At 38.0% G+C, this 15,800-nt stretch overlaps 1 protein-coding gene across 1 annotated transcript; it reads left to right on the top strand.

Moving 5' to 3' along the window:
• Positions 1-904: 904 nt before the first annotated feature.
• LOC102538468 (cerebellar degeneration related 1) lies at positions 905-4,623 on the top strand. Its single transcript, XM_072955932.1, is given in 2 exon segments — positions 905-940; positions 4,057-4,623. Coding segments are annotated over 2 exon segments (603 nt in total).
• The last annotated feature ends 11,177 nt before the right edge of the window (positions 4,624-15,800 follow it).

Raw genomic sequence — 15,800 nt, 5'->3', positions numbered from 1 at the left:
AACACACTGTCACGGAACATGCACACTCTCTCACTGAACAACTGATAGTGTTGCCCACAAACTTGTTCCTTTATTTAATTTTCATAATAATCATACAAGCATTAAATAGTCAATGTTTTTAATTATGTAATGAATACCCACCCACCCATCCAACCTGAACACTAGTATACTGCCAATAACTTCCATCCACTGCTGTGGTCTTCTCCTACCCCTTTTCCTCAGCCCCAGTGACCATTATCCTGAATTTTTGATTGCTGTTCCTTTGCTTCTTAATAAAATATTTTTAATCCCAAATGTATATGTACATTTAAATAATACAGCTTTTAGTTTTACTTGTTTTTGAATAACATACAAAGAATAGTCTCTTACATGTAGTCTTCCGGGACTTGGTATCTTAATTTAACATGATAGAAGTAAAATTTACCCATATTATTATTATGTGTAGCTGCAGAGCATTCATTTCACTGCTGTATAATATCCCATTCTGTAAACATATCACAATCGATTCATTTTCCTTTTGGGACTTCTGCTACCAATATTTTAGTGTATATTCTATTGGTCATTTTTTTGAAGACATTAATATAGTTTTCTTTCTACAAAATTTGAATATTATATTTTCATGTGAGCTGTTTCTCTCACTACTGAGACCTTGTGAACATATTCCCATTTCGGTAAATATTCCTCTGTGGTATAAATTTAAAAGACTGCATAATATCTCATCATATCATTGCAATACAAGTCTATTTAACAATCCACAATTGTTAGACATCTGATCGCTTATAATTTTTTTTGCTGTGATAAGCATTATGGATGCACATATTCTTTGGCTCATAAACTCTCCTTTTAATAATTTATCCTAAGTAATATCTGAATATATTTGCATATAATCACATACAGGGCCACCATGAGGGATGACAAAGTTTTTGTTCTGCACAACAGTGTACGTGCTCATCACAGCAGTTTTTATAATACAAGAAAAACTGGAAATAATTTAATGCCCACCAATAAGACAAAGTGAATAATTTATGTATTAAAGTTATAATATAAGGGGGAGGGTATAGCTCAAGCGGTAGAGCGCATGCTTAGCATGCACAAGGTCTGGGGTTCAATCCTCAGTACCTCCTCCAAATATAAATAAATAAACCCAATTACCTCCCCTTCATAAAAAAAAAGAAAAAAATTTTAAAAATATATTTTTTTAAAAAAAATTAAGGTATAATATAGATGCACTCTTACTGACAGAAAGAGATGTCTACAGGTCTACAGTTTATTGTTAAGTGAAAAAATAGGTTAAAAGGCAGTATAATTCCATTTTGTAAAAGAAAATAAACACACTTCTGAAACAGTATGGAAGAGCATACACCAAAAACCCTACAGCAATTATCTGAGTACTGAGTTTGAGATTTTAATTTTTTAACTTTGCTTTCTTAGATTTTGAACTGTTTTCAACAGTAAAACTTGATTACATGTATAATAAAAAGATGAATAAACAATGAATGTTTATGAACAATCTTTTAAATATTTTTCCTGAATGTAAAATACTTTCACACCGTAAGAACTTTGGAAGAAAATAAGAACATAAAGAAGTAAACAAAAACCACACATAATCCTACCAATTAATTCACAATCTCCAATGTATTTATTTGTAGTCATTTATCTCTGATTATATATACTGAAAACAATTGCAGTCATACTTTATATAATCTTATATGCTGATTTCTCATTTAACATTGTATAATATGACCATATCATAAATAATTTAATGGAGGAATATTCTATCACATGGAAATAGCATGTTGATTTAATCATGCCCTTAAAATCAGACCTTTAGGTTTTTCTGTTTTTCACTATACCAAATAACTATGTGAGGAATATCTTTATGCATGAATTACCCACATTTTAGATAATTTCCTTGAGTCAATTCATTGAACTGAAAATACTAAATCAAAGAATACCAACATTTTCATATCCCTTGATATATATTGCCAAAACTATACTTACTATACATTTTAAGGTGTCACGGAGTAGTAGGAAAAAAAGTCAGAATATGTTAATCCCATGCCCATCTGTAGTACTTGCTGTTTAACCTCTAATTAGGTAAAACTCATATAAAAAACATCTATCCTGTGTTAGTCACAAGGTTATTTTGATAATCAAATGAGAAAATAGCTCCTTAGGTCACCATAAATATTACTTCCTCAGAAATGCTTGCCTTGACTTTCCAGACTCTTACAGCATCCTATACTTACTTTTCCTTCATGGCCTTACAACAACTAATAAATAATGATTCAATTATTTGTACATTGTCTGTTTCCCTCAAATGATTTTAAGCTCCATTAAAATATACCTGGCACACAGCTGACACTCAATAAATATTTGTTGAATGAAAAGAATGAATGAATGAATGAAGTGACAGCACTTTGTAAACTAAATCATTAGACATTTGGAAGATATTTCAATTATTATTATTATTCATAATTTGTATTATAATATAGATGATTCTAGGTCTTTAAGTTATTTTTCCCTAATCACTAGTAAACTTAATGCTTGTCATGCTAACCAGAGGCACAGGTAGAAACAATCCTGGAAGCACCTGGTAGGAGCTGAGACTTGGAGAACCAAGTAGTTAGTTCTCTAGGTTAGCATGCTGTGAGTTAAACAGTTATAGTTACCAGTGGTCGGACACAAGGCAGTGGTCAGGAATCCAGGAGGTCAGTGATATTTGAAGAAGCAGGTGGATCCTGGAGGTCAGAAACAAACTAATGGTAAATGGTCTAGATAGTAAGGTACAAGCTGGAGGATGGTCAGTGATCAGGGATTAAAGCAGATGGGAGAGTTAAATTCCAGGCATCAGTACTCAAAGCATAGAGCTATGAATATGACTCTAAAGCAAAGGGTACTTGAATTCAGTGCTCCCTTATATTATTTCTATCCAAACTGAAAATGATATCAGGAAGTGTCTGTGCCTAGTTCCATAGATATGAGCAAGGAAATGGTAGTAGCTAGTTGAGGAATGAGATCTGTGAACACAAATAAGTTCTGATAAATGACAGGATAAAGTGAGACCATTGATATATATGATCTTAAAATACTTTACACATAAAATGGGAGCAATCAAGCTTCAGATCCTGTAATTCCCATCTTGATTTTTAACAGCACATATTATGGCATAATGGATAGCGTCATGGACTCTGGAGACAGGCTAGCTGGGTTCAAATCCTAGCACTGTACTTTAGTGCTTGTGTCCTTTGGACAAGTTACTTGACCTCTGTGTGCCAGTTTCCTCATCTGTAAAACAGGGATGATAGTACCTACCTTAATGGGTTCTTGTGAAGATTAAATGAGCTGATGCATGTAAGGACCTTAGAACAGTGCCTGGACGTAGCAAATGCTATGTTAATGTTATTATTATTATTATTATCATCATCATCATCATCATCATCATTATTACTTACGTCACATAAGACCAAACAACAAAAATTGATGTTACAAAAAATAAATACACTGTATGTTAATTTTATCTAAAATAATACAGTCTCTAAACAAATATTTTTCTCATTAAAATAAGAATTTCACTTGTAACTAAACAGAGTTGACTGTATAAAAAATATAAGCATTAGCAAATTAGCAAAATTTATCACAGCAATCCCATCTGTGTGTTTATAGAAGCTGTTTTATGAACACTATCTTTAAAAGTTGTAAAGAATAAATATACATTTCCTAGTAGCAAAAAACACTATTAAGCTGCAGTACAGTTGATCCATAAGATCTAGTCTATAAGAAGGAATGCCCTATTCAATTTTTTGAAGCTAATTCTACCAGAAGCAGGAATTTTTGAGTTGGAAGACTTGTCTGTGGAGAAATCTGAACATGGAAATGCTCAGACTTGGGAAGACTAATCTTGAAAAAGTCTGGACCTGGGGAAAGGGCAGAAGACCTGGACTATGGAACATGTTAAAAATACCTGGATATCGTAGACACTGGAAGACCTGAATGTTAGAAGGCCGGTACACTGGAGACGTTGGAAGACGTGGATATTGAGCCTGCTGTTGGAAGACTGAGTATTTGTCGGAAGACATGGAGGTGCTGGAAGACGTGGAGATGCTGGAAGACATGGAAATGCTGGAAGACAAGAAGACGCTGGAAGCCCTGGAGATGCTGGAAGACTTGGAGGTGTAGGAAGACATGGATTTTCTGGAAGACGTGGCTTTGTTGGAAGACGTAGATTTTCTGGAAGATGCAGCTATGGTGGAAGACGTGGATTTTCTGGAAGATGCAGCTATGGTGGAAGACGTGGATTTTCTGGAAGACACGGCTATGTTGGAAGACGTGGACTTTCTGGAAGATGCAGCTTTGGTGGAAGACGTGGATTTTCTGGAAGATGCAGCTTTGGTGGAAGGCATGGATTTTCTGGAAGACACAGCTTTGGTGGAAGACGTGGATTTTCTGGAAGACATGAATTTGATGGAAGACACAACTTTGCTGGAAGACAAGGATTTGCTGGAAGACATGGATTTTCAGGAAGACCCGAATTGTCCGGAAGACCTGGATTATTTGGAAGACATAAATTTGCTGGAAGACCAGGAGGTTACTGGAAGACACAAATTTTCTGGAAGACATTAATCTCTAGGAAGACATAAATTTGCTGGAAGACTTGACTTTAGTGGAAGATGTCACTTTATTGGAAGACCTGGATTTAGTGGAAGACATAGATTTTTGTCTGGAAGACATGGGTTGACCGGAAGACTGGATTTGGTGGAAGACATGGACTAGTTGGAAGAATTGGATTTTTCTGGAAGATCTGTATTTGATGGAAGACGTAGATTTTTCTGGAAGACGTGAACTGGGTGGAAGACTTGGATTTCTTTCCGGAAGACACAGATTGACTGGAAGACCTGGATTTTTTCTGGAAGACGTAAATTAGCTGGAAGACTTAAATTGGTGGAAGACATAGATTTTTCTGGAAGACGTGGATTGGCTGGAAGATCTTGAAATTGTTGGAAGACATGGATTTTCCTGGAAGATATGGATTTTGTGGAAGACTTATAATTGCTGGAAGACATGGATTGTCTGGAAGACGTGGATTTTCTGGAAGACCTTGATGTTGTTGGAAGACTTGGAATTAGTTGGAAGACTTGGAGTTGCTGGAAGACCTGGAGTCGTTGGAAGACATTGGCGCCATTGGAAACCCTGGACATTGGAGACATTGCACAGGATGTTGGAGACATTGGAAGCCTTAGATTTTGAGGACATTCGTTATTCTGAACATTGGAGACTTTGGAGACCCTGAGTGTTGGAATTAGTGGATATTGGAAGCCGCGAATACTAGAAGCCCGAAACACTAGAGACATTGCAAATCCTTTACCTTGAAAGCCCTAAACATTGGAAGATATGAACAATAGAAGATCTAGACATTTAGAAATTTCAAAATCATAAGCCTTGGATATTGGGAGACACTGGAAAACCTGTATATTGATACATTCATGCTAAAAGACATAGAATTTGGAAGATATAATTTTCCTGATGCTGGAAGTCAAGAATGTTGGCAGCCCTGAACCTTAGGACATCCGAAGAGATAAGGACATAAAGAGACCCACCCATTCAGACATCGGGGTTGTTGAAATATCTGAATGTTAGAAGATCAGGTCCTTAGAGATATTGAAAGACTTGGACATTGGAGGAACTTGTGATGACAAGACATTATAAAATCAGGCTCCAGGAGACACTAAAAGTTATAGGAACTGAATGATCTATGTGCTGGAAGACATGGGAAGAGCTAGACTTGGACACAATAAAATACGTGGACTCTAGAAGACCTGTATCTAGGACACATTGGAGGATTGGGAACATAGAAACACTGGAAGTTAGAACTCTAGACTCTGAAAGACAAGACCTGGAACTTGAAGACTGATTTTTGGAGATATTAGCAGACCTAGACTTTTAATGTCCCCAATAGTGAGGAGATTAGAAAACACTGGCCTCGGAGATGCTGCAGGCCAGAGAGTAGAAGACACAGATATTGTAAAATTTAGAAGATCTGGCAATTGGAGATGTTAGAAGCTATGGAGCCCAGAAGACCTGATGCTAGTGACACTGAAGAATTGAAAGACCTAGTCTTAGAGCTGTTGGAAGGCCATGTTGAAAAATATTGGCAATATTGAAAGACTTTACTATTAGGACCTGATGTTACAGTAAAGGTCATAAGGCTACTCTAACAGTCTTTATGATTATGGCATCTCTTTCACTAAACAGTAAAACACAGAGAAAGGACTTTTTAAGATGACACAGAAGAAGTGGGGAAATTCAATTAAAAGTAGTTTCAGTGGGTTAGAATCTACTTCAGAGTCTCAATGAACAGGGCTTCTGGGTATGTATTGACTGACAGCATGGGAATGAGAAATTATCAAAGATTAAGCAATATAAAGGCCAGGGGAACTACTTGGCTTTAGATCAGGGGTCAGCAAAAGTCTTCTGTAAAGGATCAGATAATAAATATATAAAGTTGTGCAGAGGCCATATGATTTCTGTTGCAACTACTCAACTCTGCCATTGTAGTGCAAGCCATAGACAATATGAGTAAACAAGTTGGGCCAGATTTGGCCCAAGTGCCTTAGTTTGCCAGGCCCAGCTCTAGATGCCAAATCTGGGGTATGGTAAACTTAAGTACATTCCAGGCTAGCGTTCACATGCAGAAGGGATAGAGCAATTTGAAGCCCAATGACAAGTAAAGATACCATGTATGTGATGATACTCAGGAGATGAGGCTGGCGAGAACCTAAGAATGGAGTTTAGATCTCCGATTGATTGTTTCAGGATTGTAACAAAGAGATTTGTATTCAGAGCCAAAATTAAGTGAGTAGCATTCAGGGCCCCAGCCCAAGGGGCTAAGATTCAGTGAGGATGCTCTAATTCTGTAGATTGGAAGCTTAAGAAGAAAACTAACAAAGAAACTCACCTCTACAGACTAGGGTTATCCTGCCAAGACTAAGCACCACTCACGCAGAGAGAGAGTCCCCAGCCCAGGACAGACAAGAAGTCAGTGGCAAAGCCCTCCCTCCAAGTCCCATGTTCTTGTCCTTAGGGCACTCATCACCCCACTGCCAAGTAATCAAGAGCCAACTCTAGGTGTCTGCAATGATGGAGGAGAACAGGAAGGAGATTACAGCGTGATAGGCTCATCTCAGGCACTCTGGCTTCAGGTGCTAAGTCTGATTTCTGATCTTATCCACCAGAAACTAAATGACAAGCTTAAGAGATGAAGATTGAACTATAGGCTGAAGATCTTTAGTACTTAAGGCCGATGGAGACAAGTACTATCACATATATTGCATGAAAGTGAACACTGGAAGACAAAACTGGCTAACATACACTGGGATTGGGCCTAGATTTAAAGATTAAGGAGTGGAATATACAGACAATGGGCAGCCACTGATGATTTTTGAACAAGAAAGTACCAGAATCAGAATTGTGCACAAGGAAAGTTAGTCAAGCAGCAAGGTGCTGAATGCCAAAGACTACTAAGCATATACACTAGAGCACCGAAGACTCCAAGTTCAAACACTTTAAGGGTTGGGATGTGAGTTATGAGGTCACTACAGTTGAGTTAAGGCAGTGCAGCTCTGCTGCTCGGCAGGCGTGGCGTTACAGTTATGATGAATACTCAGCGTTCTGAATACCGCTATTTCAAACTTCTTGAATGCCACCACATGAAACACAAAGAAGTTCAGAAGCTAGTTATGAAGAACTGTCTTGTCCTCACCTAGAAAGATTACTTAGACATCCAATTTCTCCCAAAGGCAGCTGCATTAAGAACTTCTGTGGTTTAAGCAAAGCTTTATCTTTGACTCCTATTAACACAGAATGGCTTAATTATCTTAAAAATGGAACCAAGTGGATGGATTATTTTCTAAAGAATAGGAACACATCCATGTGAAAAGAGTCATTACCTCTATTCTCTATATAAATAAATGTCATGCAATGATAACCACATAATAAATATAGCATACAGATTCACTGACGGTCAAGGTGTTACAGGGACGAAGGAATTATTATTTCAGGTCTCTCTCACAAGCCAACAAAGAAAAATATTTAACATCAATTTTTATTTCTTCTCTCTTCTTAAAACCATCATGCATAACTTGTTTTGAGAAAAATTTGATAAAATATCAAAATACTAAAATTTTGTAAAGACAGGAGTAAACGAGCATAGTCTAGTTCGATAATGCTTACTCATGTTGTAATAATAATAATAGCAACAATTTATTGCGCGCTTACTATGTGCCAGGCACTGTACTAAATGCTTCATACAATCTCATGGCAATCTTACAATGCAAGCATTTTCGACCCCGTTTTACAGATTGGAAACCTAAGTTTGAAATGGTTAAAAAACTCATGGCCACACTTACAGAGCTGGCAATCCGCAGGGACAGAATTGAAAGCAGGCAGGTCTGTCTCATTCCAAAGCCAAGGCTCCCTGCTGACTTCTCACACCCCAAGAGCCCAAGGGTTATCCCACCAGGACTGAGTACCACTCATCCAAAGAGACAGAGTCCCCAGCCCAGGGCAGACAAGAAGCCAGTGGCAAAGCCCTCCCTCTAAGTCCCATGTTCTTGTCCTTAGGGCACTCATCACCCCACTGCCAAGTAATCAAGAGCCAACTCTAGGTGTCTGCAATGATGGGTTAATCATACCTTTGGCTTTATATAGGAAGTATAACATCTCAAGCACATGATATTCATATTTAATTGCTCAATATTTGCTATTCATGCAATGAAATGTACTCTTTAGCCTTTCATCTGTTTTCTCTTTGATTTTATGGTTTCCAAGAACATACACACTCTGGTCATAGCACATAATACTTATTTCTGAATTCTTAGAAAAATAACCATAACACACTGATATCAAAGGCCATTAAAAGGTAATAAAACTATGTAAAGTTCAGTAGTCAATGCATTTCACAGCACAAACACAGTGCACACACTCTTTAGACTATATACGCTGTAGAACCTTATTAGCATTCAGGTGCCGGCAGCTACATAATCCAAATGTGGAGTTTAAAGAGCCTTCTTTGCATTTTGATCTTAAAAGATTTTAGGCAAACAAAAGGCTCTTTTTAAATGTAATGCCAGTTTTCTAATATTTTCTACAAATTTCAGCAACCTGGGCTGTCCTTTCTCTCCAGCTCCTTTTGCTTTTTTTCCCCTTTGCTCCAGTTGTTAAATATGTCTATAGAAAAGGAAATTTCCATGCACTTCATGATATGGAACACAAGCATTTCCCTGAACCATTTGACAACAGAAAGAGTCTTTCCACTCACACTGGGCATAAAATATACTAAAAGAAATTTCGGCCTTTCAATTTGAGGGACTATCCTTAACATTAAAAAGAAAAAAGAAATACCCATGTACATGGTGTTATTGTCATTAACTTCTATTTCTACCACTTAATCTATACCAACTTTCACATCCTCTTGTCAGTTCCACTCACTTGTTAAACTCAACCGTATTAAAATATTCCATCTTTACCCTCATCAACGATACTTTTTAGATTAGTTTAACTGGGTATTTCCTTACACAAGAATTAGATGTATCCCAATATTTTATTTCAAATGGCCTGGGACCTAGACACATGTTTCCATATATCAAGCCAAAGTCTGGACATTCCTACCACAACCAGAATCCTACAATAGTCAATTTCCCATTGTACTATTTTATATGAACAGTTCCTGGTTGATGATATTCAATTTAAAATTTGATTTCGCTAATCTGGTCAAATTAAGACCAAAAATTACCAAGGGAGTAATCTCAGTAAATAGTAAAATTATTAGGAAACCACATTCTTTAAAAGCATATAGAACTACTGATTATGCTGGTAAAACAATAACTGACTTAAAAATATGTACCTCTAGGTATGATTAAGAGCATGCCAATTATCCATGGAAACTTGAAACAGTAACACAAAGTTCTCTGCTTTGGTTTATGGAAACAATAGATACAAAATGTTAAAGTGTTTTATTCACAATATCTATTCATTATTATTTTCCCCAAACCTTATAAGTCAGAAGAAAAAGAGCAATTATCACATAGAAAGAAATTCACAGGAGGTACCCTATCTTTCCTTTCAGGACGTTGATGTTAAACTTATTTCCCTTTTTTCTATGCCATCTATATCCACCTCTCTTTTCTGGGAGGGACTAAAACATGGTAAAGCTTGACCCACAAGAACGATTTTTAAAATAAGAACACAATACAGTTTAATATTACTACTTACCTTGGTCTCTTATGAAAAGGCTTAGGTACTCTCAAAATCAACCAATGAGGTCAATGCACCTTTCTCTCAAGGTCACAATGTCAGAGATAGAAGGACGTTAGAGACCAAGTGGTCCTATTTGCTCATTTGACAGATACAGAAAGAGTAGTGTGATTTAACTAAGCGCATCACTGAGCTAGTAGTGGCAGAGCAGAAACTTGGAATCAAGGTTTCCTCGCCCCTGAGCCCATATCATTTGTATTATATTTTCTGTTATAATTATGTTCAGACTCAGAGCAGTGGTCTGCAACCATGGCTGCATAAAAAAAATCACTTGAGGAGCTTTCAAAATATATAGCTGCTGGCCCCAGCCCTGATTCAGCATTTCTAGGGGCAGGTTCCAGAAATCCGTATTTTTCGAAGCTCCCCATAATGATTTTGATGTGCAGTGTTGAAAACCACCACGGCTTCATGAAAAGTGTAAGCTTTTCTGGCCCTGGGACGAGTCACTACATCCACCTCACCCTGGAATGGGTTTTCAACTTTCATCTGCCTCTTTTGAACTTGTTGAGGAACGTCTGCCCACTCATCTGTAACTATGCAAGCAAGACCTTTTAACTTTTGTAATTCTTTTCTTTTCTCTGATCACTTCAAACTCAGATACAGGTAGCCTATCATTCAGACCTCCAGGCTAAGGGGAAAATTACTGGCTTTCCACCATCCTTAGGGAGGAGGAAGTTTCAACATTCCTTTTCTGGAGGCTATTCAACCATTCAATTCACTGGGACAACCAGATACGAGAACAGAGACAATCCACGGAAATGAACCCTAGCAGCTTCTACTCCTTGATTAGGTAGCAGGGTAAATTCAGGAAGCCATTACAAATGTACTGCCTTCCAGAACCAACCATGCCTTTCAGGACCTTATACAATTGTCGTGAAATAAATTAAATTATACCAAACTAATTAAAAGGAGAGGATCTGGATTCTTTCTGTTGCGATAGCACGTTAGGCTTAAATAGAATTAAAATAAATTTCCAGATCAAAGTACAAAATCAAATTTTCCAATCAAGTAGAGTACTCCTCTCCCTAAGTACTAGAGTTGAGAGTTCCTGAAATCCTCATTGTAGGGGAATTTGTGTAGGAGGAATTTATGAGCTTTGGGGGGAAACTGGGGCAGAGAAGGGAGTGTTATGAAAGCCCAGACAATTGGTTTGTTCACTGAAATGAAACACTAAGTAAAGTGAACCTTGATGGTATTTTACAAATTTTACATTAGTAATAGTGATTATTGGGCAATTAATTTCTATTTCTCTCTCATCTCAAGGTGAGAAATCTCATGCATCAATGAGAACGCTGATCATCACAGTAGTGACAGGGAAAGGATGGAGAAAACAGGATCTCGTCTGCATTTGAGAAAGCTCAGTCTCTTGCTCCACTCTCATCCTTCGGCTCCATCACATCATCTGAGCTGTCAGAGTCTGAACCCCAAGGCTCAACTATCTGGGTTCCTGCTGCTGTTTGCAGGATGGTTCAGCCTCTTCTCCCTGTAGAAGCAAGCAGAGAGAAGAGACTTATTGGCCTTTGTTTGAAGGTTTCTTATTACTGCTTTATAGGGTTGTGGGTAATGATTTAAGCCTTGCCTGAAGGTCGATGAATATTCCACCAAAGATCCCCTTCCTCTAAATCATCACAGCAATCTGATTTGCAGAGTGGGTGCTTCAACATTCTTCGAGTTCTGGAAGTTAACCGATGCTGACCTCTCTTCATCAACTTTTAATGTGATCACATCACTGAAATATTTCTCTACTATCATCTGAGGGTCAGAATCTCACAGTTCAGCGGTGTCACCTAATTCACTGTCTTCAAATCCTTCACCACCCAAATGTTTTGCAGATGCTACATTTTCCACTTCTTCTGGCACTGAAAGGAAACTTTCAGAATCAGTTACAAGCTCATTCCGAAGTTTCTGCCAGGCTCCATTCAGGGCTGATTGTTTTATTTCTCTCAGTGATTCTATCGTTACAGCATTGCAAGTGGAGAAAAGTTGCCAGGCTACTTTCACAGTAAGTTCTGCTGTCTCTCTCACAAGATCTGCAAGGCAGTCAGATATACTGCCAGATGCATCGTTGGAAGGAGTGGAGTTGTACTGGGGGAATGAAGGTGACTTTAACACAAGGATCAGGATTTACTACCACACTTCTGTCAGTGGGAACACTGTCTATAATCAGCAACACTTTAAATTCAAGATGTTTTTGGTGTAAATATTATTTAACCTCAGGAATAAAATACTGCAAAAACCAGTCAAAAAGGAGTTTCTCAGTGATCCATGCTGTATGGTCTCCCTTTATGTACACAGGAAAGTGTTTCTGGCATTTTCTTTTAAGAGAGCAGGAATTTCAGAATCTGTGAAGCAACATGGGTTTCATCAGAAAAAGTCACCAGAAGCACTGGGACAGAGTGGAACTCTGAGCTTGTCTTTTTCAGGTGTGAAGCCTCTGGTCTTTTTCACATCCTTTGTAATAGATGTGCAAGAAGGCGTGAGCTTCTAGAATAGGCCTGTTTCATCAGCGTTGAAGATTCATTCAGGCAAATAGCCATTTTTCTCAGTCAGTTTCTTCAGATCTTCAGGAAGGATCTGCTTCCTCTGCTGGCCACTTCTTTTCACACAGACCATAGCATTTCTTAAACCTATCCAACCACCCATTACTCACAATAAATGTCGTAATTTTCTATCCAGATCAAAATTTAAAGTTGCATTTTTGTGGTACTTGCCGGTGGATTATACACATGGAAAGAGGCCTTCTCTGTTTTGGAAGCCACAAGTGCAAATCTCTTTTCATTCTCTCTATTTTAGCATTTCGAGGTATGTACGCTTTTCTCAATGACTACAGTGTGCCCCTGATGCACTGGCCCTAACAGCTTTCTCGTTTTTCTTTATTGATTCAGTAACACCAAAAAAAAAAACACCCTACAGAGGTCTTGGTTTCACCGTAAACAAGCATTTCAAGAACTCCCATCTTGTTTGCTATAGATACCAGCTTTCCTTATCTGCCTCACTCTTGCATTTCTACCATCTACCTTCTCAGGTTTTTACCTGGATGCCATTCTTACCCAAACTTACACAAATTTACAGTTACTGAGGGTTTTATATCACTGAGCAATACACAACACTAATTTCTAATATATGACAAGCAAATGACAACATTCGCGAGACAAATAAAAAGGGCAAAACAGCTTTTGTGTGACGACACGTGTGCAGGCCTGCCGGCTGCAGAGGGACAGTAGGCAGAAGAGCCAGGGTAGACGCGAGCAACCCGGATGCTGGTCTTGTCGCATGAGACAGTCAGCAAGACAACAGGATGGTGACTCGAATTTGCATTTTGTTCCAAAACTCTCAAAGGGGCAGACTAAGTAAACTCAAATTTTGTGTGGGAGTGACTTGCAGTTGTGACAGGACCACAGAACTCGGGAGTTAAGGTCAGGCTACCAGGCTGAGATGAGAAGCATCACCATCTAGGGAGAAATAGAGAAAAACAGGAGGTGAAGTCAGAACAGAGCCGTCTGCACAAGCAGCTTATCAGCTAGTGAGGAGAACAGAAATGCGGACGGACAGTAACAATATATCCCGGATCGTGCTGACGAAGGCTCTTGCAATCTGCATGCTCACTAAGACTGGATGAGAATCCTTTTCCCCCATATGTTAACCAGATGAAGTATCATCAACCTTTGCAGTTTGTGCCAAGCAGAAGGGGAATAACAAGCCATCTCACTTTTGTTTGAATTTCCATTCCTTTGATCATCTTTCCATACAAGTAAGCCTTTTCTACTTTTTCACCTTTAAATTGTTCATAGCCTTTGCCCACTTTTTAACTTCTTTCTTACTGATTTGGAGGCCCAAGTAGCATATTAGGGAACTCATTCTTATTCTATCTCACAAAACATTTTCCCTAGGCCTGTTATTTACTTTTTAATTTTATTTAGTCTTTTTTCCATAAAGATGTTCCAAATATCTCTGTAGTCAAATGTTCATGCCTTGCTTTGAAAAACCTCCCCTTCCCCAAGATGATTAAAAAAAATCCATATAAAAATACATTTTTATTTTTTCACATATTTTGTTTCATTATATTCATACTTCTGTGGTATTATTTTAAGCTATTGAGGAAAAGATGGAATACTCAATAAACGGGCTACTCAACAAAGCAAAACAATCCCAATTATGTGACTGGCTATAGCTTAAGTGGTTGCATTGTTTGGGAAAGCTTAATCGTGGCTATGACCGGTTTCTTAACCTTGAGGCATTCGCAGCATTTAATTCATTTCTTTATTCCTCCTAGCACAGGGCCTTGTACATGAGACGCTTTTTGTCAGCATAAGCTGATCGAGGAGGAGGAATGAACGACTGCCATGTTTGATCTGTTATTGCCCTTCGGTCTCAAAATCAGTTGAATGACATCTTTGTTTAACCTATGAGTAAATGCGTTGTGGGTAGTTTATACATTTTGGGGAAAAAAAGATTTCTTGTGGAAACCTCCTCATTCGTTACCATATATGGGTATTGTCCTGTAAAATGGTAAGTGATTCTGAGAGTCTGTACTTTTTGAGCTCACCACTTGAGTGTGTGTGTTTTAAGATTTTTTTTAATTCCTTTTTTATCGAAGTGTAGTTGATTTACAATGTTAGTTTCAGGTATACAGCAAAGCAATTCAATCATACATAGAAATATATATATATATATATATATATATATATATATATATATGTATTCAGATTGTTTACCATTACAGCTCTGTTTTAAGATTTTTAAAGGGGAAAGAGACTAGCTCTGCACAGCTCTGATAAAAGCAAACTCCTTAACACCAAATGTCCTTTCATTAACAGAAGCTGCAATGAACTCACTTCATACAAATCCTTATAGGGTGTGAAATTTTTAAAAAAATTCTTTGTTCTTGGTTAAAATGCTGACAGAAAAATACATCTTGAGACCCTCCTGCCCTTTGGGCACGTAAGCAGTGTGAGCCCCAGCTCCTGACTACAGAGCGCAACCAGCTCTTACTCCTCCTCCCAGAGGCAGCCAGGCATTCTTGGACTCAAGGACTAGAAGCATGGTGCCACACTCTAGCTAAACATCCTTTGGAAAAATACTTTGAAAAGAGCTGCCACTGGTGATTCCATTATTTGGTAGCATCCTAACAGCATCAAGTCTCTGTACAGCTCGCAGAACTGAAAGTTGACACACGAAGTTTATTTTCAAGGCTTTATTCTTCATGTTAACTTGGCTCTGGCATCTTGCAAAACTGACATATCCTTAGCAAGGTCAGAGAACCCAGGATGAAACGTTCACCCAGAGGGAATGTTACAGGTGGAAGTACAGTCTATTCTTGGAAGGTTGGTTGAATGGTTTTACCCAGTAATTTAGTTAAACATATAGTAATGTCATTCTCCTTACCTGGGGTTATCAGTTTTTATGCTCTTATTTACTCCTTATTTCCTTTCATAAACCTCCATCTCTTGTATGGTATAGAAAACAGTTTTTATTAGTATTATGAAGTT

Source organism: Vicugna pacos, chromosome X, assembly GCF_048564905.1.
Source record: "Vicugna pacos chromosome X, VicPac4, whole genome shotgun sequence".
NCBI lineage: Eukaryota > Metazoa > Chordata > Mammalia > Artiodactyla > Camelidae > Vicugna > Vicugna pacos.
The sequence above is the reverse complement of the archived record's forward strand: the minus strand, read 5'-3'. Positions and strand labels throughout refer to the sequence as shown.